This window comes from Notolabrus celidotus, chromosome 9 (genome assembly GCF_009762535.1).
Source record: "Notolabrus celidotus isolate fNotCel1 chromosome 9, fNotCel1.pri, whole genome shotgun sequence".
Lineage (NCBI taxonomy): Eukaryota > Metazoa > Chordata > Actinopteri > Labriformes > Labridae > Notolabrus > Notolabrus celidotus.
Genome location: NC_048280.1, coordinates 22,401 through 43,966, shown reverse-complemented (window position 1 = coordinate 43,966; position 21,566 = coordinate 22,401). Strand labels below are relative to the sequence as shown.

Below are 21,566 nucleotides of genomic sequence, written 5' to 3'. Positions count from 1 at the left end.
GAAGCATCAACAACCTCAAGAGACGAAGAAGAAGAGAGGTAAATAAGACGTCCGTATGTACCTAATGTAAGGAGCTCATGTTAGTGCAAAGTTAGAGCTGGATCAGGCTTGGACCAGCTCTTAGTTATGCTGCTATAGGCTTAGACTGACACACTGGGATCCTGTCTCACCCCTCCATCTCTCACTTTAACTCTTCCTGTCCCATTAAAGTTACTAACCATAGACCTTTCTGGAGTCCCTGAGCTCCCTTGTCTCGTAGGTTCCTCTGGATCTCTGCTGTAGATTCCTTTTTTGGGGTCTGTTATTCATCCTTTCTTTCTTTCTTTCTTTCTTTCTTTCTTTCTTTCTTTCTTTCTTTATTTATTCATCCTTTGTCTCCTTTTCTCATCCCGTCCTTTCCTTCTATCCTTTCCTTCCCCATTTCTTCTCCTCTTTTTCTTTCTTCTGGTCTCCCTCTCTTCTCTCTTTTCTTAGACCTTTCTGGAGTCCCTGAGCTCCCTTGTCTCGTAGGTTCCTCTGGATCTCTGCTGCTGTGGACGTGGTCCAGACTCCAGCTGCTACAACTACTACTATCCGTCTCCCCACTATCATCTCTCTCTCTCTTCATCTCCCTCTATCCCTCTCTCCAACACGGTCTCAGCAGATGTGTGTCTAACATGAGTCTGGTCCTGCTGGAGGTTTCTGCCTGTTAAAGGAAGTTTGTCCTTGCCACTGTAACTTGCTAAATGCTGCAAAGTGCTCTGCTCATGGTGGATTAAGATGAGATCAGACTGAGTCCTGTCTGTGAGATGGGACTGGATCTGATCCGGTCTTGATGTTGGGTCTTTGTCTGTTTGGAAAGGGTCTGAGGGGAACATTTGTTGGGATTTGGGGCTTTATAAATGAAGATTGATTGAGACTTCTACGTCATTGCTTCCCATGTTCAAGCATTGTTTTAGCTTATTGAGACTCTTAGAGATCTAGTTCTCTCCCGGTGTTATCTGAATAAACTGTTCATGCCTGGTTCATCAACATGGTACAAAACCACTTTCCAAACAGCTTCTGATCCTGTGCACACATGATGAAAACCATCCCCCTCACAGACTTCAGGGCGCTGCAGCCTCCTAACATTTAAAATTAAATTAACACACGTCGCATGAAGTCTTTAAATCTGTGTGAGAACGTAAACACACGAGCTGTTTTCTGTGATCGTCAGAACGAGGTGATAAAGATACCCAACAACAGATTCCTGACTGAAACATTAATACATTTATCTTATTATTAAAGTCGTTCTGTTTTATATGAAAACATGAACTTTGACATAAAAAAGAAACTTAATGTAAAGGAAAGAAAACAGCTCATTGATCGGCCTCCAGGTCCAAACAGGCCTCTTCTCTCAGTGAGCTGGAACATTAACTGAACATGATAAATGTGCAAAATGAATAAAACAAACGTAACCACTGACTCCAGCGGTTACACAGATGTGCATTTAAAGAGCAGACAGTCTAAAGTTTGATTTTACATGAAGATGAAAAGAGAAAATGACCTTAATATTCTACAGTAAAGCAGCAGGATGTGGTTGCACCGCCTGTTGGTGAGTTCCTCTGTAACCTGAGTAAGAGACACGACTCACCTCAATGATCTGAAGCTAAGCTAACTAGCATTCCCACCTTGCAGAGGTAACCTCAGGTCGACCTGTTAGAGAGGATTCTGACATGATGTTGGTTTTGCATTAAGATGTTTATCTAAGGGGAACTTCAGAGCTCTACAAACAACTTTTATGTGACTTCATCCTTCTTACTGCTTTTATTCAACTAATTAATTATTTTACATTTAATTGATTATTTATTGTTTGGATTTATTTTTGTTTGTTAATTTTTTAATATTCCTAATTTATCCTTTTCACTTTTTCTAATTTGTTCACTCTTTTATTGTCCTTTTAATTCTTTTATTTACTTATCCATCTTTATTTATTCATTTTATTTATTTATCCTTAAAAACCTCTTAAACAATGATTTATTGGTCTGCTGTCTCACCTCTTCATTCTTCATTTCATTCACATGTATTCTTTTTTACTTTGTTATTCCAACCATACTTTGTTTGTTGAAGCACTTTGTAAACATTTGTTTTTAAATGTACTTTATAAATAAAGTTTTATTATTATTATTAAATGATGGAATTACAAAAAGCTGGTGCAACCAAACCCAGAGCCTAAAACATAAATTAATATTCACTCCCTTAATGTGTCCCACTTCTTTTTACCCAAACTGACTCATTTCAGTCACTTCTAACTTAAAGTTTCGTTCCCCTGAAGCGTCGTCTGTCTCCACGTTCGTGTTGTGAAGTCGATCTCAGTAGCTGCAGAGAAAAAAAGAGTCAAAGAAAGAACGGATCAGTGAGGACCAGAACGTGATCACAAACCCGCCTGCTGCAGGAATGATCCACTGTGTGCATGCAGCAGTGGTGATACCTGACACCAAACATCCAGTCATCAGTCAGGAATCTTAATCAGCATAATATTTGATGACAGGCTGAAATCTGATGGACATGTTAGTTCAGTTTTTATCAGCTGAGGATTTTATCAAAGTAAAGGGGGAACCACAGAGAGAGATCTAGAGACGGTAATCCATGCTTTTATTAAAGGTGACATATCACGCTTTTTTCATCAACATATATTGGTCTAAGAGGTCCCCAAAACATGTCTTTAAAGTTTATGCTCAAAAAAAACACTTTGAAATCAGATTTTGGTCTGCCTGAAAAACCCTCTTCTTCAGTCCTCATCAGAACACTCTGTTTTCTCTCTGACCACGCCCCCTCAGGAAGTGGGTGTGGCCTCGGCTGTCCAGCACGTTGATCTAATGTTTACATGTTGGCTGAATATACACGGCTGCTCACAGACCCGCGTTACTTCAACCCTCTGAATCTGATCCAGAATCTGATCCTGACGGAGAGGCGCCTGCAGCAGGACCTTTCTGAACCATTGGTCACAGATTTAGTGTTTCTTGTTGTTTTATTTGTCAGCATGTCGACGTGTGTCTTGGTACACAGCTACCAACATGTAGCTATGTGGCTATGCTAACTAGCGCTAGCACTTTTCCATGAAAACTAAAAATCATCCACTAGATCTTCAAATCTGCAGACGTGGGGAGTAAAACCGACCTCTGCCAGAAACGCAGCGGGACCTTTCTGAACCATTGGTCACAGATTTAGTGTTTCTTGTTGTTTTATTTGTCAGTATGTCGACGTGTGTCTTGGTACACAGCTACAGCTACAGCTACAGCTACAGCTACAGCTACATAGCTATGTGGCTATGCTAATTAGTGCTAGCACTTATCCATGACAAATAAAAATCCTCCACTAGATCTTCAAATCTGCAGACGTGGGGAGTCAAAGCGACCTTTGTGTTTATTAAGACAGCCTACAACTAGCATGCCTCCCTCCTAAGCTCCTTGTTAGCACACATGTGTGCAGGGAATGAAAAACAGAGGAGGGGTTGAGTTGTATTTTATACAGTCTATGGGCTGAACAAGCTCCGAGCTCTGACTCTGTGACAGACCGGATATTGTTGTTACGTAACAAAAACACTGAAGTCTGAAACGGCTGGTTTCACACACATTTACAGAAAGGTGGAGAAATCAAAACAGGGGCAGAATGGAGTCTTTTCATTCTCGGGGGGTTTGTAGACAGGGACACAGATTTCAGGTAAAGAACCATTAAAAAGTCCATTTTGCATGATATGTCACCTTTAACACTCGACTGCATTACTGTAAGTCTCTGTGTTTTGGCCTGGACCACTCACTCCTGCACCGCCTGCAGCTGGTACAAAACGCTGCTGCCCGTCTCCTCACTGGCAAACACAAGCGTGAGCACATATCACACATATCCCCGGTCCTAGCTGCCCTGCTCTGGCTCCCGGCTGCTTTTAGAATAGATTTTAAAATGTTACTGTCTGTTTTTAAAGCTCTTAGAAGAAGATAGAAGAAGAAGAACGTACTTTATTAATCCCCAGGGGAAAATTCTCTTTTTTCACTCATGCTACACACGCACAGTTTTTGGTATATACATACAAATGCACACACACATGCACTTAGGGAGAGATGTCAGAGTGAGGATGCCGCCATCAACCAGCGCACCACAAGCAGTTTGGAGTTTGGTGATCTGAAGTTTTGCTCAAGGGCACCTCTGCAGTGCCCAGCTAAGTGAACCAGCACCTCTCCAGCCACCAGTCCACTTGCCAAACTTCGTCCATACTGGGACTTGAAGTCCCTATGGACTGAGCTACTGCCACCCCCTTAATAGCCGAGCCCCCCCAGTACCTGACTAAGCCTCTACAGTGTCATGTCCCTGCCAGGACATTGAGATCATCTGGTCAGTTGCTATTGGTCACTCCCAAACCCAGGCTTAAAGCTGGGGTTGGTAGTCTCAGAAAACTAGCATGAATTTGAATGTAGCTTTTCCTCATGACTCCGTCTAACCCCTTCCCCCCTCCTCCCTCAGAGCTCCTCCAAAACGTCGCCCCCCCGCTCACATGCACGAGCGCCGCTGATTCTCGACCATGTGATGGTGACTGATTCAGAACCGGTCCTCACCAAAACATTCTCATTGTGAAAGTTAAAAACACAAACAAACATGGCTGCTGTTAGCACTCACAACTATCATGCTCGCATTATCCAGTTGTCATGGTGACATGATATCAGGAGAAAAGTTATAACACATATATAACACTGTAACAGCTCTACTGTTTGTTAAACATGTTCAGTGTAGATGCTCTTAATTCCTACAGTGTTGACGGTCAGTGAAGGCATCAGGAGAGGTGTAGAGTGTGTGAGCGGGAGAGAGGAGAGACAAGAGGAGAAGTTCTTCGTTCATTCAAACATTGATTGTTGCTTTGTTGGTTGTCGTGGTAACGGCCGACAGTGACCGGTTATTAAAGATCAACGTGTTCACGAATCGACTCGTCATCACTACAGCGTCCGGACAGACACTACAGTACATCTACATTTCTGTAGGACTTACTGAATGTCATTCATTCTTCTGCTTGTTGGTGAGAGCTTTTTAGACTCTGATCCGGACTACAGTCCTGAGCAAAGACCCTCATCGGGTCAGAGGGGACAGGCCCGAGGACAAGCGAGAGGGGCGGTCAGTAGAGTCAGGGGAAGCAGAGACAGGAGACGGGGAGTCGTAGGAGTGCACGCCGGGGAAATGTACGCACAGGAGGCGGGCGGAACGGCTGGACGGGATTTGAATGGTTTAAAATTTTGCCACCAAAAAAAGGCTGATTGGTTGGTGTTTTCTCAGGTTTACTCCGGCTGTAGAGAGCAGCTTTTCTTCACTCTTTTTTAAGAACACATTATGTATTGATTACCATCAGGACATAAAGATCATTTTAACCAGGAGAACAAAAAGAGGATCTAAATCTGAACACCAACCCCAGATTTAAACCCAGAGGTGAGCGAGCCTTTGTGGGGGCGGCTCCTCGGCTCTGGAACAACCTGACCCAGTAGATCCGCTCTGCAGGATCAACTGAGGTTTTTAAATCCTCTCTAAAGACTCACCTCTCCTCCCTGGCGTTTAATCAAGGTTGAGTGGACATCTGGCAAAATCTTAATTAAACTTTAATTTATTTTATTCAATCTTATTTTATTATATATTTGCCCTGTGTTTACATATTTTAGTTTTGTATGCTATGTTTGTCATTTGTGCTGTTTTTGATCTGTACAGCACCCCGGTTGTTTTAAACGTGCTCTGTAAATAAAGTTTGAGTTGAGTTAATGTGCAGAGATGGTTGGACAGGGCTCAGACTAATATCTGGAGCAGAAGGAGGCGTCACTCACGATGTCGTGGTGCATCCTGACACGTGGGCGGCCGTGCCGGTGTACTGGACTTCACAGCGGACCACGTTGTTGTTATAGTTGGACTCTGGAACCTGCTGCCGGGGGTTTACTGTCACCTGTCAGGGGAGACACAACACAACACAGTCTTTGAACGGATGATCAGTATCTAGTGAGCTGGAGAGACGACTGGGAGTGAAGTGGAGGACAGAGGTTAACTGATCCAGACCTTCAGGATGTATTTCCCAGGAGAGACGTCGGTGATGTCGATCCACTGACAGTCGATGTCGGCGCTGTAAGTGTCGTAACAACCTGGACTCAAACCCTGTCGATGCACAACACAAACTTTATTTAAATCAACAAACACAACAGAGCATGTCCTCAGAGCCTGGACTGCAGTTCCATGACTGGCCACTAGACGTAGGCTCCTAAAGAGAGTCAGTCTCCATAAGGCCTCTTTTAAAAACAACACATCTTAAACATGTTTACAGCAACATATACAAATATCTCAGGTCTCTGAAGTAGGTTTTTAAACTGCACAGGGGTCTCACTCTTATTTATATCAAGCTTTAAAGTCAGGCTAAATCAGAGCTGCACTCTCACTCTGTTTAACATACGGTCACATTCAGCTCCAGAGAAGTCCGGCGTGCCGTAGAGGACCTGAAGTTCAGGTGGCCTAAAGCTTGTACCTGAGTGTGTGAGGTGCAGGCGAAGCGGCGGTGGTATCCCGGGTCACAGGAAGTGTCCTCCAGGCAGAAGCTGGCCTTGTGGCCCTCAGCGACCTGCTGCTGAGTGCTGGCGTCCAGCAGCTCGTACAAGCTGAACTCGTCCATGCTGTGGAAGTGACTGAGCGAGGACAGAGGACGCTCGTTACACAAACAAGGATCCACAACAGACTGATCGAACACTAACGCCAGCAGATACATACTTATGACAGCTGTGCCACTCCCAGGAGTATCGAGGTTTACTGGGCAGGAAGTCGGCTGTTCCCTGGTTCTTCACCCTCTGAGGAAACCTCAACAGAACCCGGGTGTCGTAGTCCTGAGAGTAAGCAGATGAACTGAAGGAAGGAGACAAGGAGAGGAGACAAGGAGAGGAGACAAGGGGAGGAGAGATGTGAAGAGAACAAACATAGTTAATAAAATAAAAAACATCATCTACAGTAAAAAACAAACAGACATGACTCTGTAGTGGAAGTCACTGCATTAAAAACAGACATGACTCTGTAGTGGAAGTCACTGCATTAAAAACAGATATGACTCTGTAGTGGAAGTCACTGCATTAAACACAGACATGACTCTGTAGTGGAAGTCACTGCATTAAAAACAGACATGACTCTGCAGTGGAAGTCACTGCATTAGAAACAGACATGACTCTGTAGTGGAAGTCACTGCATTAAACACAGACATGACTCTGTAGTGGAAGTCACTGCATTAAACACAGACATGACTCTGTAGTGGAAGTCACTGCATTAAACACAGACATGACTCTGTAGTGGAAGTCACTGCATTAAAAACAGACATGACTCTGTAGTGGAAGTCACTGCATTAAACACAGACATGACTCTGTAGTGGAAGTCACTGCATTAAACACAGACATGACTCTGTAGTGGAAGTCACTGCATTAAAAACAGACATGACTCTGTAGTGGAAGTCACTGCATTAAAAACAGACATGACTTTGTAGTGGAAGTCACTGCATTAAACACAGACATGACTCTGTAGTGGAAGTCACTGCATTAAAAACAGACATGACTCTGTAGTGGAAGTCACTGCATTAAAAACAGACATGACTCTGTAGTGGAAGTCACTGCATTAAAAACAGACATGACTTTGTAGTGGAAGTCACTGCATTAAAAACAGACATGACTCTGTAGTGGAAGTCACTGCATTAAACACAGACATGACTCTGTAGTGGAAGTACAAAGGAGACCCTGATCTGTTGAGCAGCTGAAATCCTCTATCCGGCCAGACTTGGAAAACATGTCACTGTAAAGTCCAGATCCTGGTCTCCTGGGTTCACCAGTGTTCACAGAGTGTTGTTTGAAGATGAGTTTCAGTGAATCAGACTTACGAGGCGAGGCAGTTCTCCTCAGCAGCACAGCGGAGGTTGTACATAGGCATCCTCTGGACGTAGGAGGCGACCTGGATGTAATACGGATCAGGAACCAGATCAGGGAGACCTGCAGACAACACAGAGACACGGTTTGACCCATTGAAAGGTGGAATAGCCCTTTAAATGAAGCTCCTGGTTGGTTTAAACAGTAAAGTATTAACAGCTTTGAGCTCTATAATTAAAACTCATATGAAATTAAGACCAAATTTAATGAGAGGCGTGTTAAACTGAGACATGTGTGTTTCTTTACATGAGAGAGATTATGAGGGGGCGGAGCTTCAGGGATAATTAGCCTGTAAAAAGATTCAGACTTTCCCAGTTTACAACTTTACAGAACATAAAACTGTAAACTCTGTTTATTTGATATTTGAGGAATAGTTTTTATTACATGTAGAAATCATCAAATCAAATCAAAGATTTTTAACTGAATACTTTTAGGACTGTTTGTGTGAGAGGGTCAGTCTATGAGGGCTCTATATCTCAAAAACTCAAATCTTATTCAGAGTATGTTTCTCATTTAAAATCAAAATATCTCATTACACTAATATAAGCCACACTGACATGAAAAGTCAGGATATGAATATTATTATAAGGTTTATAAATTATGACTAAACTAGCTGCCAGTTATTGAAACAAGATAAAAACTTATTCCAAGAAACTTCTCATGAACATTTTCTGGCTGCATTTAAAGCTATTCTGCTCATTAAACACATTTAAGTCCTTCTTTAAGTCATGTCTTGGAATAAGATTTACCTCTGGAGTTTAAAGGTCAGAGTTATAATGCAGTGCCAAAGCTCATGAGACAGAGACAGTCTGTGAGAGTTAAGGTCTCTGCAGGCTCGTTCTTCTCTTCTGTACCTGAAGTTGTTGATCAGTTGGAGGATGAAAAGAAAGACAGGAGGAAGAAGGAGGGAAAGGAAGGTGCGTTAAAGTCTGCTCTCGTACCGTTCTGGTGGTAGCTGGTCCCGTACCCGTGCCGGTGCTGCCCCCTGGGTCTGGGTCTGTAGTATGAGTTGTAGTAGTTATAGTAGGGGTAATAGTTGGAGGCCTTGTAGGGGTTGTAAGGGTCGTCTCCCACCATCATGTCCTCACGTCTGGCCGGGGCAGAGCCTCCATCACTACCGGACACCTGCTGCTGCTGCTGGCGCGTCATGGCGCGCAGCTGCGCGGTGCTGCTGGCGGCAGGGACCCTCGGGGGGCTCCGGGACTCGGCAGGGACCCTCGGGGGGCTCCGGGACTCGGCAGGGACCCTCGAGGAGCTCCGGGACTCAGCTGGGACTGTGTCGTTCCCTCTCCTGAGGACCACCACGGGGCTCCTGCGGTGCGGCAGCCCGACCCTCCTCCTGGTGGAGGGTCGGTACTGAGCTCCGCGGCTCAGGATGCTGAAGACCTGTCCGTTGTGTTGCCATGTCAACCCGCGCCGGAGCGCATCATCATCTTCACCTGTGGCCTCCTGAGCGCGAGCCCTGTGCAGGAAACCACAGAGGAGGCATAGATGTGCAAAAACCAGCAGCAAGGTGTCAGAGGAGAACTCCTTCATCACTCAGTGAAATATTAAAACAGACTCAAATCTAAAAACTAAAATTTAAAAGAGAAATGTTTCCTCCTCCAGAGCTCAGCTGCTGATCCAAAGAGATCCTCTGAAGTCTGCTGCTCTGATGCTTCTACTGCTGATACTGCAGAGAGAGAGAGAGAGAGAGAGAGAGAGAGAGAGAGAGAGAGAGAGAGAGAGAGAGAGAGAGAGAGAGAGAGAGAGAGAGAGAGAGAGAGACGGAGGAGGGGGAGGAGGAGTGGAAGTTTTGTAACCCTGGTTTTGGATGCACTCTCTGACTCCTCTGGTGTGACATTTATCCTTTGTTAAAAAAACAGATGATATAAGACTGAAGTTTGGTGACCCTGTCCTGTTTTAGAATTGATCTTTGTTCTTATTTGAGCCTCTGGATAAATGTCTCATGTGCAGAAATGTTTGAAAATAACCTGTTAGAGTTTTTGCACAAAGTGAGAGAAGGAGGGAAAGTTTAAAGAATCTTTAATGATCCGACCTAGAGGTCAGTTAAACTTCTGGGTCAGTGAAATGTGTGCAGGGTAAAGCTGCTGTTTCAATCTTTAGGGAACTTTTTAAATAATAAATCCAAACTTCCATAGCTGCAAGGAGTCAGGGGAAACACTTGGACTACCTGGACTCCTGATCCTGCCACATCTAGCAGGACTCGGTGTCTCAGCTCACCATCGGTGTCCTGCAAACTTAACTTTTAAGAAGCTTTGATAACTTAATGAATGCTCACCAGCTCCATCCTGTCGTGCACATACGGCCACATCCGGATCTATAAAACCAAGATGGAGGCCGCAAAAAACTAGGGAAGGAATGGGCGACGTCGACCAGATCGTCCTGCATCCAGTTTTTAGAAACACTGTGTTTGTTCTGAGAGGACAGAATGATGAAGACATGTTTGAATTAAAGAAATAAAAGGTGTTAAATGATCTGACACTGATCTCACACTGCTGACTGTGAGTTGTTGTAAAAACAGTGTCCTGCTCCTTTAAAGTCTCACACTCAGGCTGCAGCTAAAACAGCCTATTTCCTTTCAAATCTCAAAGTTAGGACGCATTGTTTTCTGCCCACAGGCCGAGCTGTAATTAGAGCGATGCTCGCTGAGTCTCATTATCTCTGTGGTCAGAGCTGCTCTCTTATTTTACTCAGTGTGAGGACGGACCGAGAGAAGACCAGGTCCAGAGGCAGCTGAGAGTGACCAGAGATCAAAGCTGATCAGAACCATCACAGGTTTCTGATCACAGACCTTTAAGTTCACTTTCTTTACTCTTTAACTTCGGCCTAAAAGAAGAAAATGCTCACATTTAAAGCCTTAAAACCTTAAAACCATTAAAACCTGTGACCCACATGAGCTCCTGGTTCTGTACGTGTCCCGTAGGATCCCTTTAAGCGGCCTTTGTTTGGTTTTATTGGAGAGACCTCGCCCCCTTCCTCCCGCTGAGCTCTCAGGATGCTTTAAAAACGCTGAAATTGAAACACTTACCAACTGAGAAGTTTCCTCCTGTCAGAACGCTGTAAAACACACAACCTGCCACCCACATGCTGCACACACACACACACACACACACACACACACACACACACACACACACTGAGCTTTCACTTTAAACCAAACAGACACTTCTTACATGTTTCAAAGTAAATGCTGCAAAACTCAGCCTCAGAATCCAGCAGGTGACATCATCTAAACGTTTAATCATCATCTAAAGATGCTTTTCAACCAGAAGTACCAGGAACTAAATGGTTCCTGTGGCCTGTTGTCTGCATTTCCACCGAGGCCGGAAATCCCATGATGTATTTAGAAGCAATGAAAGTAATTGCATGACACCACCAGACCAGTAGAGGCCAGTAAGAAAGAGTCAAAGGCCCCTAAACAAAGGTGACACCATAGAAGGAGACAGACAGGCAGGCATCATTATTAGCGAGACAACAGTTAGCCTGTTAGCATGAAGGAGATTCCTCTTGTGCTGTTTTTGTTCATGCTTTAAATAGACGCTTGGAAGGAGACAAGCTCCAGAGACAAAGAGGATTCAAAAGGTCTGAACACTCGACTTAAAGCAAGAAGCAATGTCATAGATGGACCGGTGTTTCAGTTTAAACAGCGACCCTGTTAACTGGAGACTCTCAGCCGGATGCATACCTCACAAAGGAACCTAAATCTTGGTGTAATGAGGTGTTGTCTGCGTTTCCACCGAGGCCTGAAGTCCCATGGAGATTCTGCAAATCAGGCCAGTGACGTATGGACAAGCAATAAAAGTAATCGCACTACACCACCACACCAGTAGAGGGCAGTAAGACAGAGATAAAGGCCCCTCAACAACCATAGAAGGAGACAGACAGGCCGGCATTGTCATGTTAGCATGAAGGAGATTCCTCTTGTGCTGTTTTTGGTCGTGCATTGAATCAACACTTGGAAGGAGACGAGCTCCAGAGACAAAGAGGATTCAAAACATCTGAAACGCTCGACTTAAAGCAAGAAGACAGATTTGAAAAGCCACGTCAGAGATGGACCGGTGTTCCAGTGTAAAGAGCGACCCTGTTAACTGGAGACGTCTTTAGACAATCATTAAATATCTGATGAGGATATTTTGAAATCTTAATAAAAACTAAACTAGTTTGCATTCCCAGGAACTCCCTCTGTGTTTCAACAGCTGTGTAAACTCCACAAACACTGACACGTTCAGCTGAAGGTCTCCAGTTTACAGGGTCACTTTTAAAACCAGAACACCGGGAGCTGACAGATGCAGTCACACTATCAGGCTCAGAGAGGACCGATGTTCAGGAGGTATTAAACCAAGAGAATCGGAGGTGGAAATAAAAACACTGAGGGTACTCTACCAATCAGAGACGTTCAGCACTGCAGGCCACGCCCCCTAAAGTTCCTGGACCTTTGGAAAGTACAGGAGCTTTTCAGCGGGCGATTAACAACCCAGGAGCTAAGTTTGGACCCTGGTTCCTGCTGTCCTAAACTGCATAGTTCCTCAAAAGGTTCCTGGGGTTGAAAAGCACCTTATACTCTTTTGAGAGGACGCTCCTTCAGAAGACTTATTGGGAGAACATGGGAACGATGGGATCAGCTTCTCTTAACGTCACACACCCCGGACCACACGGGGACATTAAGAGCTCAGCAGACCGTGAGGCCTGACGTGAACCCTTAAGGTGTTGTTTACTTCTTGTTGTCCTGCTGCTCGATGTACAGAACACACTGTTTGACTCAGACCTAATGAACCTGTACGTTGTCGCCCTGAAGGAACAGCTGGAGCATCTGCTAACCATTCCTCCACAGCCATGTCTGTAATTTCATCTGCTCTGCTGGAAAATCTATACAGCCTCACTGACGTGGATAACCTCCCTGGACACTGAAACGTCTCAAACACAACACCTGTCACTGAGTATCTGGGATGACGTTGGTCCAGGATGAAGTTTGCTGTCTTCTGGAAGAGGTTAAAGCTCCTGTGAGGAAGTTTCAGCTCGTTATAAAAGACTGAAATGACTGTTAATGCTTCAATACGACTCAGAAAAGAGAAGAACATCATCAGCGTAACAAGAGATTATTTCTATACACTCACTTCTGATGCCTGAACTGTTGCTACAAACAAAACAAACACTTCCTACACATGCACAGGAAGACTCAGCAGAGTCTGGAAGAAGAGGTTCCTAACAGGAGCTTTAACATGATGAGTAAGGGGAGGATGCATCATGTCTGCCTTTACAGCGGCCTCCCTGCAGAGTCTGCACGTTCTCCTCCTGCTTATGTGTGTTTGTCTTTAAATGTCAGTCTTGTGACTCTCTGGTGACCTCTCCAGAGTGTATCCCCACCTCTTGCATCCTCCGGTGTTGAAGAATGAGGCCAATGTGGACGTGCAAAACCCTGCAGGTCCTCAAGAGTACACTTCAGACCGGCTCCAAAAGCTTGTTTTTTATAGCTTGTGTGTTTTGAAAGTGTTAAAACTGAGATGTTGCATTTATGTGCAGAATTAGGAGCATGGTTGAGTTGGTTGGTGGGCAATGTAGCTGTTTGCCTGCATCAGCTCCATCAAAGGTTAGGTTGGGTCCAAATCTCCATCCACATGATGGCGACCACAAACTCTGGGCTTCAAAACTCCTCTTCAGAAACCAAAGGATGGAGTTACTGAGACTACGTCCATATTTTATCCAATGAGATAGCAGTAAAGATTGTTTAAATGCAGATGTCTCCATCATCAAATCCAACCAATGCATTTTCAACAAAACAAAACTGCAGAGTTCAAACTCAGTCAGGGTCAGCAGAGTTTTTTAAAACACCAGAGTTTGGTGGACATGAATGCAGAAAGAGTTAAAGGTCTTAAAACAACATATATCATGTGAATGAACACAGATGGAGTTAATGGGAATGTTGCATTCAGGATCACGCCAGGTCACACCTGGAGTCTGAGGAAATGCACGCGCTCCATTGTTCGTGCAGTAGCAGGAGGGAGCCACGCAGCGAGCTCTCAGCAGCAACACGTGTGCACCAAGAAGAAGAAGTGACTCCTCCGAGTGAAAGGAAAAAGTGATCAAGCTGAACAAGAGCTCCTTTTTTACCACATCAGTGTAAAGATCAAAGGCAGGCTGGGCTTTATCGCAGCGATCGGCACTTCCCTTTCAGGAATACAAGGCGGCCGCCGCTGCTGTTCCCAATGAGAAGCAGGTGTCGCTCTGATGTGAGCGCTTTAAACCGCTTCATAATGAGGGCTGGCCGCCTGGAGGGGGCCTCCTGCACACAGGACACATAAAGAGCCATGGAAATACCAGACACAATGGTCCTGCCTTCATCACCACCATCATCACCATCATCATCGTCATCATCACCTTTAGAGTGCAGCAGACTTTAGTTGACTGCACTGAACATCACCTCGGTGTGAGTCTGAGACCTGCAGACATAGAGAGAGAGTGTGTGCATCCTTTAACTCCCTCATGTAGGAGTGTGGAGAGGTGAACAGGAACCCTCCACAGCCCGGCCTGTTAAAGGTGTTAAAGACTGGATGCAGTCATGTTTGGGAGCGTCACACCTGCATTCAGCACATTAAGACACGTGAGGCATGGGACCAGGTTTACATCCAGCCGTGTGTTAAACTACAGTGAGCACAGTTCAGAGTATGAGTGTTCAAACCAGCTGGTGTTTCAGTTCAAAGCTGGAAACCGGTGCAGACTGTAAACTCATGACTTCAGACTCAAACCTTTGAAGGTGTTTGAGTTGTGAAGTTTCTCTTTGCTGTGCCTCTCAGTTTCAAACTGATATCAGCGCTCAGTTGGTTCTGGGATGGATAAACTGGAGTCAGTCAATTAATCAATTACAGTAGGTAAGTTATATAAACAGAGAAACCCAAACTGTTTTTGGAACAGACTGTACACATTTTTATTTCTGCTGTAAAGTTGGACGTCTTAAAATCATACCTTTTGTTTTTTAAATTATTATTTAAATATTGTTTATTTATTTGTTTTATTATTATTTATTTATTTTATTATATTTATTAATAATAACCATTACTATTTATTATTTTTAATATTATTATTATTGTTATTATTATTATTATTCATTATTATTTTGTTTTATTCTATAATGATTTATTTTGATTATTATTTAATTACTATTATTATGTTATTTGTTATTTTTAATATATAGTATTATTGTTGTTATTATTTAATATGTATTTATTATTATTATTTTATTTTATTCTATTATCTTTTTAAATATACATATATTTATCTTTATTATGTTATTTATTATTAATATTTTATTTGTGTTTTATCTTATTTTACTTTCTTGTTCAGCACTTTGATAAACTGTATAGTTTTTAAAATGTCCTATAATAATAATAACGTGGATTGGATTGGACTTTAACATGGGGCTCTATTGGGACTGACTCCCTTTTGGAGCCAGCCTCAAGTGGACACTGGAGGAACTGCAGTTTTAAAACTTCCACTTAAGCTTCATTTTTCAGCCCAAGAGGCTGTGCATGTGTTTTAAAAAGTTATGGACTAACACTCATGTATAAGGTTCAAGCATATGATTTGGCACATCAGCAGTCACATTACACATCCCTGAATCTCTCCATCACTCAGTCAGAGCCGCCTGTATTTATTAATGCTCCTTTAAAGCAGCTCCAACAGAAGCTAACAGACAGACTCAATAAAAACACAACAGAGTCTGAATCCACTTCATTCATCTCGCCCCCCCGACCTCTCAGTCCAGGGTCAGGCAGCGAGAGCACAGATCCACACGCCCTCCATTAAACTTCAGAGAGGTTCATATTTCACTGTACTTTCCACCGATCTGTAAATCTGACAGCGTGCACAGGACTCACTCATGAAGGAGGCTTTGAGTTCAGAGCTTCTTAAAGCAGACGTTTAGTTCAGTCTGTTTTTAATTTGGATTTAATGTTTGAAAAACTTCCTTTAACAGGCAGAAACCTCCAGCAGGACCAGACTCATGTTAGACACACATCTGCTGAGACCGTGTTGGAGAGAGGGATAGAGGGAGGTGAAGAGAGAGAGAGGTGATAGTGATGAGACGAGTAGTAGAAGCTGTTGGAGTAAGTGATGGGGGGTTGGGGGGGAAGGGGGTGGAATAGGATCCCAGTGTGTCAGTGCGCCAGTTGCCCCGGCAGTCTAAGCCTATAGCAGCAGAACTAAGACCTGGTCCAAGCCTGATCCAGCTCTAACTATAAGCTTTATCAAAAAGGAAAGTTTGAAGCCTACTCTTAAAAGTAGAGAGGGGGTCTGCCTCCCGGACCCTGACTGGTAGATGATTCCAAAGGAGAGGGGGTGTTTCTTGCTCCCAAGCAGCCAATGTGGCGTCTACTATATGTCTATGGTTCCAGGCACATCCAACTGGGAGAGTTCCCCGGGGGTAGACCCAGAACTCAATGGAGGATTCCCCAGGAGGAGCTGGAAAGTGTTGCTGGGGAGAGGGATGTCTGGGTCGATGTGATTGGACTGATACCTCTGCGACCCGACCCCGGGTCAGAGGAAGAAACTGGATGCATGGTTTGATCAAATGTCATGTGTAATATGATATCACCCAGAGGAACATTTTACTGCTCAAGGCTTTCTCTTCTAAGTCTCTGGAGACAGAATTGAGATTCAAGTTTCTAATTGTTCTCATTAGTTTCTCCTAAAATCCACCAGGAGAAATAGTTGAGACCATGACATGAGTCTTCTTTCAGACTTCACTGAGAGATCTCATTAATGGATCATTTTCTTCTCTTGTTTTAAATATGTTTTTGGTCTTTTTGCCTTTAATGACAGGACAGCTGAAGAGAGACAGGACATGTGGGGAGTAGTGAGCGAGGGAAGACATGCAGGAAATGGTCGACCTGCCTGGAATCAAACCGGCGACCCCTGCAACAAGGACTGCAGCCTCTGTATGTGGGGTGCTTAGACCACTAGGCCACCAGCACCAAAAAGAATCCGCCCCTTTAATTATAATAACCTGTCTAAATCCTGTCGGCCCTTTAGAGGCCCATATTTGAAATAAAGGGTCAGTCAGACCTGGGATGAAATCTCTATCTGTTGCAGTTTCTCTCAAATCCACTAAATCTTAGTGAAGTGGTTTTGTTCCACACAGACTTGTAAAGGAAGGACCAGACTGTGAAGTCAAAGAAGAGATCAGTTCACATCTAAAGTCCTGATCCTGAAGTGGTTCACGTGTTTTAATGAGGATTGTAAGTTTGTGGATAATCACATTGAAATGTTAATTTTGCAGGGCTCTATAAATGTTGATGAAAAGATGAGCTCAGGCTCTTTCTTTGCTCCATCTGAGCTCAACTTGAGACACAAAAACTGAGTCTGACTAAAACTAATGGATGAGGTTAGACTGAGAGAGCTCCCTGATTTCTCCACCTGAGCTCAAAAGGAGTCACAACACCTGAGAAATACCTGAGAACCATTTCAGATTCAGACCAGATCTCCTTTTTGAACTGAAGGGAGACTAAGCTGAGACTTAGTCTCTGGAGGCAAGAATGAGAAACAGGAGACATAAGCTATCGTCTCATTGTGCTTTCAAACAGATCTTATTGTTGTCTAGGAGACAGAAATGAAACACTTTGAGATCTCCTCTCTGAATTTATTTTCCTATGGGCAGCATCGGTTGTTGTCCAGAGCAACCTAGACATGCAAATAAAGTTATTTATTAACATTAATCTTACAAAACAAGTCAGGTACGTTAGCTAGAGCTCTATTTTAGTATTCAGCCCTCCTTCATTCGACCATCAGGTAACATTAAAGAACATTTCTAACAGGCTCAGAGAGTAAAGCCCAGAGACTGAGAGCTGTGGCGTCCCGCTCGTCCTGTGGATGTGTTTGTGGATGTGTAGCGTTCACACCCAGGAGATAAATATAATCCTCCTCTGGACTCAGGCGTCCTCACACTCAGGCTGACGGCAGGGAGGCCGAGCAGCACCAACAATTACATCCAGCCTGGGTTTGGCCGGGCCGACTCCAGGATCCCACAGCTGGAACAGAACCCTCTTATACAAGCCGCTGTCAGCTCGCCCACTGTGGTGTAAACCCGGACTCCTCTTTGTGTCCACGAGTCATTGTGTTGAATATTTCCACCCTGCCCAAAGAGAGAGAGAGTTACCTTCACACCTGACGCTGGCACACTTAAAGTTTTCACTCCTTTAAATATATAATCTGCTCTGTTGTTTCCCTCCTCTCCTCCTGGGTCTGAACCAGCCTCATGAAAGCTGCGGTCACTGAGCGAGCACGGCTCAAACAAACCTCTGCTTTATTTTTGCACCCGTGAGGAGAGTTTCAGCAGGTCTCACCAAGACAGAAAGTTTTATAACACCCGACCTCACCGTCTCTGTCCAGCACCTACGGGGACTCACTCACTGAGTCCACACGTAGGAGGGCGTTTTAAAAATGTAGGTCTTCTCTTCGTCCACACGTAAACAACTTTAAAGTCACTGAAGATAGAGGCTTTCAAAAACACCTTCAGATGAGGAGGTTTGTCTGTATTTGTGAGGACAAACGGTTTAGGAAACACTGACACACCTGCACAGGGAAGTGGATCAGACACAGGTGGAACTCATGAGGGTGCAATCAAAGCGGAGGGACACCTTGGTACCCTTCTGTTAAAATAAGAAAAACCCACAATGGTCACTGAAATAACTTAAAACTGATAAATACATATGTGCTGAAAATTAACAAATTAAAACCAGTCACTGCTTTTCAACTAAGTTTCATCATTTTAAAAAACAAACTCTGATCCTCTCCTCTCTGTTTCAGGTCACAGGTCCAGAGTGAGCTGCACTGAACTCCTCCAGCTGATGGACAGACAAAAGAAGAGTGTAGAGGGACAGGAAGAGAATCATAAAAGACTGAACAGGCCTCTCAGTGTGGATCCATGGTGGAGCAGGTTAGAGCTGTGATGCTCTCTGCTGCCTCTAGAGGGCGACGTCACTCTGTATCTGCTAACAGAGGAGTCCAGAGATGGAGCTCTCTCTCTCTTTCTCTCCTCCATGACTTTCCCTCCATCGTTTCTCTCTCTTCATCAGCAGGGCGACACCGGAGGGATCAGTGAATCCCAGTTAGTTCCTGTCCCTGCTTAGCTCTCTCAGTGCTCAGCCCCAGCTCTGCTCACAGCAGAACTTTGTTTTGATTGGTCAGCATGGCGGCCATGCGGCCTATCACATGTGAGGATATAGGATCCAGGTGATGGAGGGGAGGCTGTGTATCGTGGCTTCATCTGTTCCTTCTGAGAGGGTTAGGGTTAGGGTTCTTCTCAAAGACCGGGCAAATACTCACTGAGAGGAGAAACCGGATCAGACCATCCAAGCTGAGGACATTAATAATGTTTGATCCAGTTTGGTTCTGGTTCGGTTTCTGTTTGCTTGAGTTTGGTTCTGGTTCTGGTTCGGTTCTGGTTCGTTTCTGGTTCGGTTCTGGTTCGGTTCTGGTTCGGTTCTGGTTCGGTTCTGGTTCGGTTCGGTTCAGTTCTGGTTCGGTTCTGGTTCGGTTCTGGTTCTGGTTCTGGTTCGGTTCTGGTTCGGTTCTGGTTCGGTTCGGTTCTGGTTCGGTTCTGGTTCTGGTTCTGGTTCGGTTCTGGTTCGGTTCTGGTTCGGTTCGGTTCTGGTTCGGTTCAGTTCTGGTTCGGTTCTGGTTCAGTTCTGGTTCTGGTTCGGTTCGGTTCTGGTTCGGTTCTGGTTCGGTTCTGGTTCTGGTTCTGGTTCGGTTCGGTTCTGGTTCGGTTCGGTTCTGGTTCGGTTCTGGTTCGGTTCTGGTTCGGTTCTGGTTCGGTTCTTGTTCGGTTCGGTTCGGTTTGGTTCTGTTTCGGTTCTGGTTCGGTTCTGGTTTGGTTCGGTTCTTGTTCAGTTCTAGTTCGGTTCTGGTTCGGTTAGGTTCTGGTTCGGTTAGGTTCTGGGTTTGCTTAAATTTAGTTCTGGTTCAAACCCTAACCCTAACCCTAATCCTAACCCTAGTCCTAACCCTAACCCTAATCCTAACCCTGACCCTAACCCTAACCCTAACCCTAATCCTAACCCTAGTCCTAACCCTAACCCTAATCCTAACCCTAACCCTAATCCTAACCCTAATCCTAACCCTAACCCTAGTCCTAACCCTAACCCTAATCCTAACCCTAACCCTAACCCTAACCCTAGTCCTAACCCTAACCCTAATCCTAACCCTAACCCTAACCCTAATCCTGACCCTAACCCTAACCCTAACCCTAACCCTAATCCTAACCCTAACCCTAACCCTAATCCTAACCCTAACCCTAACCCTAATCCTAACCCTAATCCTAACCCTAACCCTAACCCTAATCCTAACCCTAACCCTAACCCTAACCCTAACCCTAACCCTAGTCCTAACCCTAACCCTAATCCTGACCCTAACCCTAACCCTAATCCTGACCCTAACCCTAACCCTAACCCTAACCCTAATCCTAACCCTAACCCTAACCCTAACCCTAACCCTAACCCTAATCCTGACCCTAACCCTAACCCTAACCCTAACCCTAATCCTAACCCTAACCCTAACCCTAACCCTAACCCTAACCCTAGTCCTAACCCTAACCCTAACCCTAGTCCTAACCCTAACCCTAATCCTAACCCTAACCCTAACCCTAATCCTGACCCTAACCCTAACCCTAACCCTAACCCTAACCCTAACCCTAACCCTAATCCTGACCCTAACCCTAACCCTAACCCTAACCCTAATCCTAACCCTAATCCTAACCCTAACCCTAACCCTAACCCTAACCCTAACCCTAATCCTAACCCTAACCCTAACCCTAACCCTAACCTAACCCTAACCCTAACCCTAATCCTAACCCTAATCCTAATCAGGACTCTTTGCGGACATGTTAAGTCCTTCATGGATTACTTTGATCTCTTTCCAGTTCAGTCACTCTGCTTTGATCTAGTCTGGAGTTCAGTTTAGTCAAACAGGATCTCTGATCTCTCTGAGGACTGTGAATAGAAATGTTCCAGGACCGGTGTTTCAGTGCTTCATGTCCTGAGTTTGATTTGTTGTTGTGTTCTTCTGTGTTTAGTATCTTGTGTGTTTACTCCCTGTGTGATGTCCTGTGGTCTTGAGTTGGTTTTCAGTGTTTTATTTTGGTAGCATTCTTCCTGTGTGTTTTAAGTTTAGTTTTACTTCCTGTGTTTTCCCTCCTTGATGATTGTCTTCACCTGTGCCTCGTTAGTCTCACCTGTGTGTCCTGACTCGTTACCCTGTGTGTGAGCAGCCTATAGACTCTTGTTGTTTTTGAAATGACCTGCTACACACTTCCTTCAAATGTAGTAGAAGTTAAAATAGAGACTAAAGCACACAGACAACAATAAAATATGTGTCATTTAAATAAGTTAAAGCATCAAATTAACATTAAGGATATAAATAGTTAAAATAAATACATTTTAAAAGGGTCAGGATAGGAGTCAAAAATAAAATTAAGGCTAAAAATATCAATAAAACTAATTCAAATTAATGAATAAATAAAATAAAGAGTTAAAATTAATAAAGCAATAAAACAACATTTAAGTCAATATAATAGCAAAAAGTACGTAATAAAGTTGTTAAACTCTACATAAAAGCCAGACTGAATAAATGGGTTCATTAAGATGT

General features: G+C 44.1%; 1 protein-coding gene and 1 long non-coding RNA gene across 2 annotated transcripts; both read right to left on the bottom strand.

Annotated features, from left to right (window-relative positions):
* Positions 1–2,014: 2,014 nt before the first annotated feature.
* On the bottom strand, positions 2,015–11,033 carry LOC117819122 (protein-lysine 6-oxidase-like). The gene is made up of 9 exons (XM_034692348.1): positions 10,960–11,033; positions 10,210–10,346; positions 8,870–9,390; positions 7,883–7,991; positions 6,739–6,870; positions 6,500–6,656; positions 6,040–6,135; positions 5,814–5,929; positions 2,015–2,337 (listed from the first exon to the last, which is right to left on the bottom strand). The coding sequence occupies exons 2-9, from the start codon at positions 10,317–10,319 to the stop codon at positions 2,331–2,333; spliced, it is 1,248 nt and encodes a 415-aa protein (XP_034548239.1). The 5' UTR covers positions 10,320–10,346; positions 10,960–11,033; the 3' UTR covers positions 2,015–2,330.
* A 6,514-nt stretch (positions 11,034–17,547) lies between these two features.
* LOC117819150 lies at positions 17,548–18,520 on the bottom strand. The gene is made up of 2 exons (XR_004632468.1): positions 18,299–18,520; positions 17,548–18,054 (listed from the first exon to the last, which is right to left on the bottom strand). It is a non-coding gene; the product is annotated as an uncharacterized LOC117819150 (long non-coding RNA).
* Between the last annotated feature and the right edge of the window lie 3,046 nt (positions 18,521–21,566).

Bases quoted from the DNA above. Each gene is read 5' to 3' on its own strand.
- LOC117819122 (XM_034692348.1), bottom strand. From the start codon at position 10,319: ATGCAGGACGATCTGGTCGACGTCGCCCATTCCTTCCCTAGTTTTTTG. The intron at 6,657-6,738 runs GTATGTATCTGC...GTCCTCGCTCAG, and splicing joins GAGTGGCACAGCTGTCATAA to TCACTTCCACAGCATGGACG. The intron at 5,930-6,039 runs GTCTGGATCAGT...CTCCCCTGACAG, and splicing joins CTGGGAAATACATCCTGAAG to GTGACAGTAAACCCCCGGCA.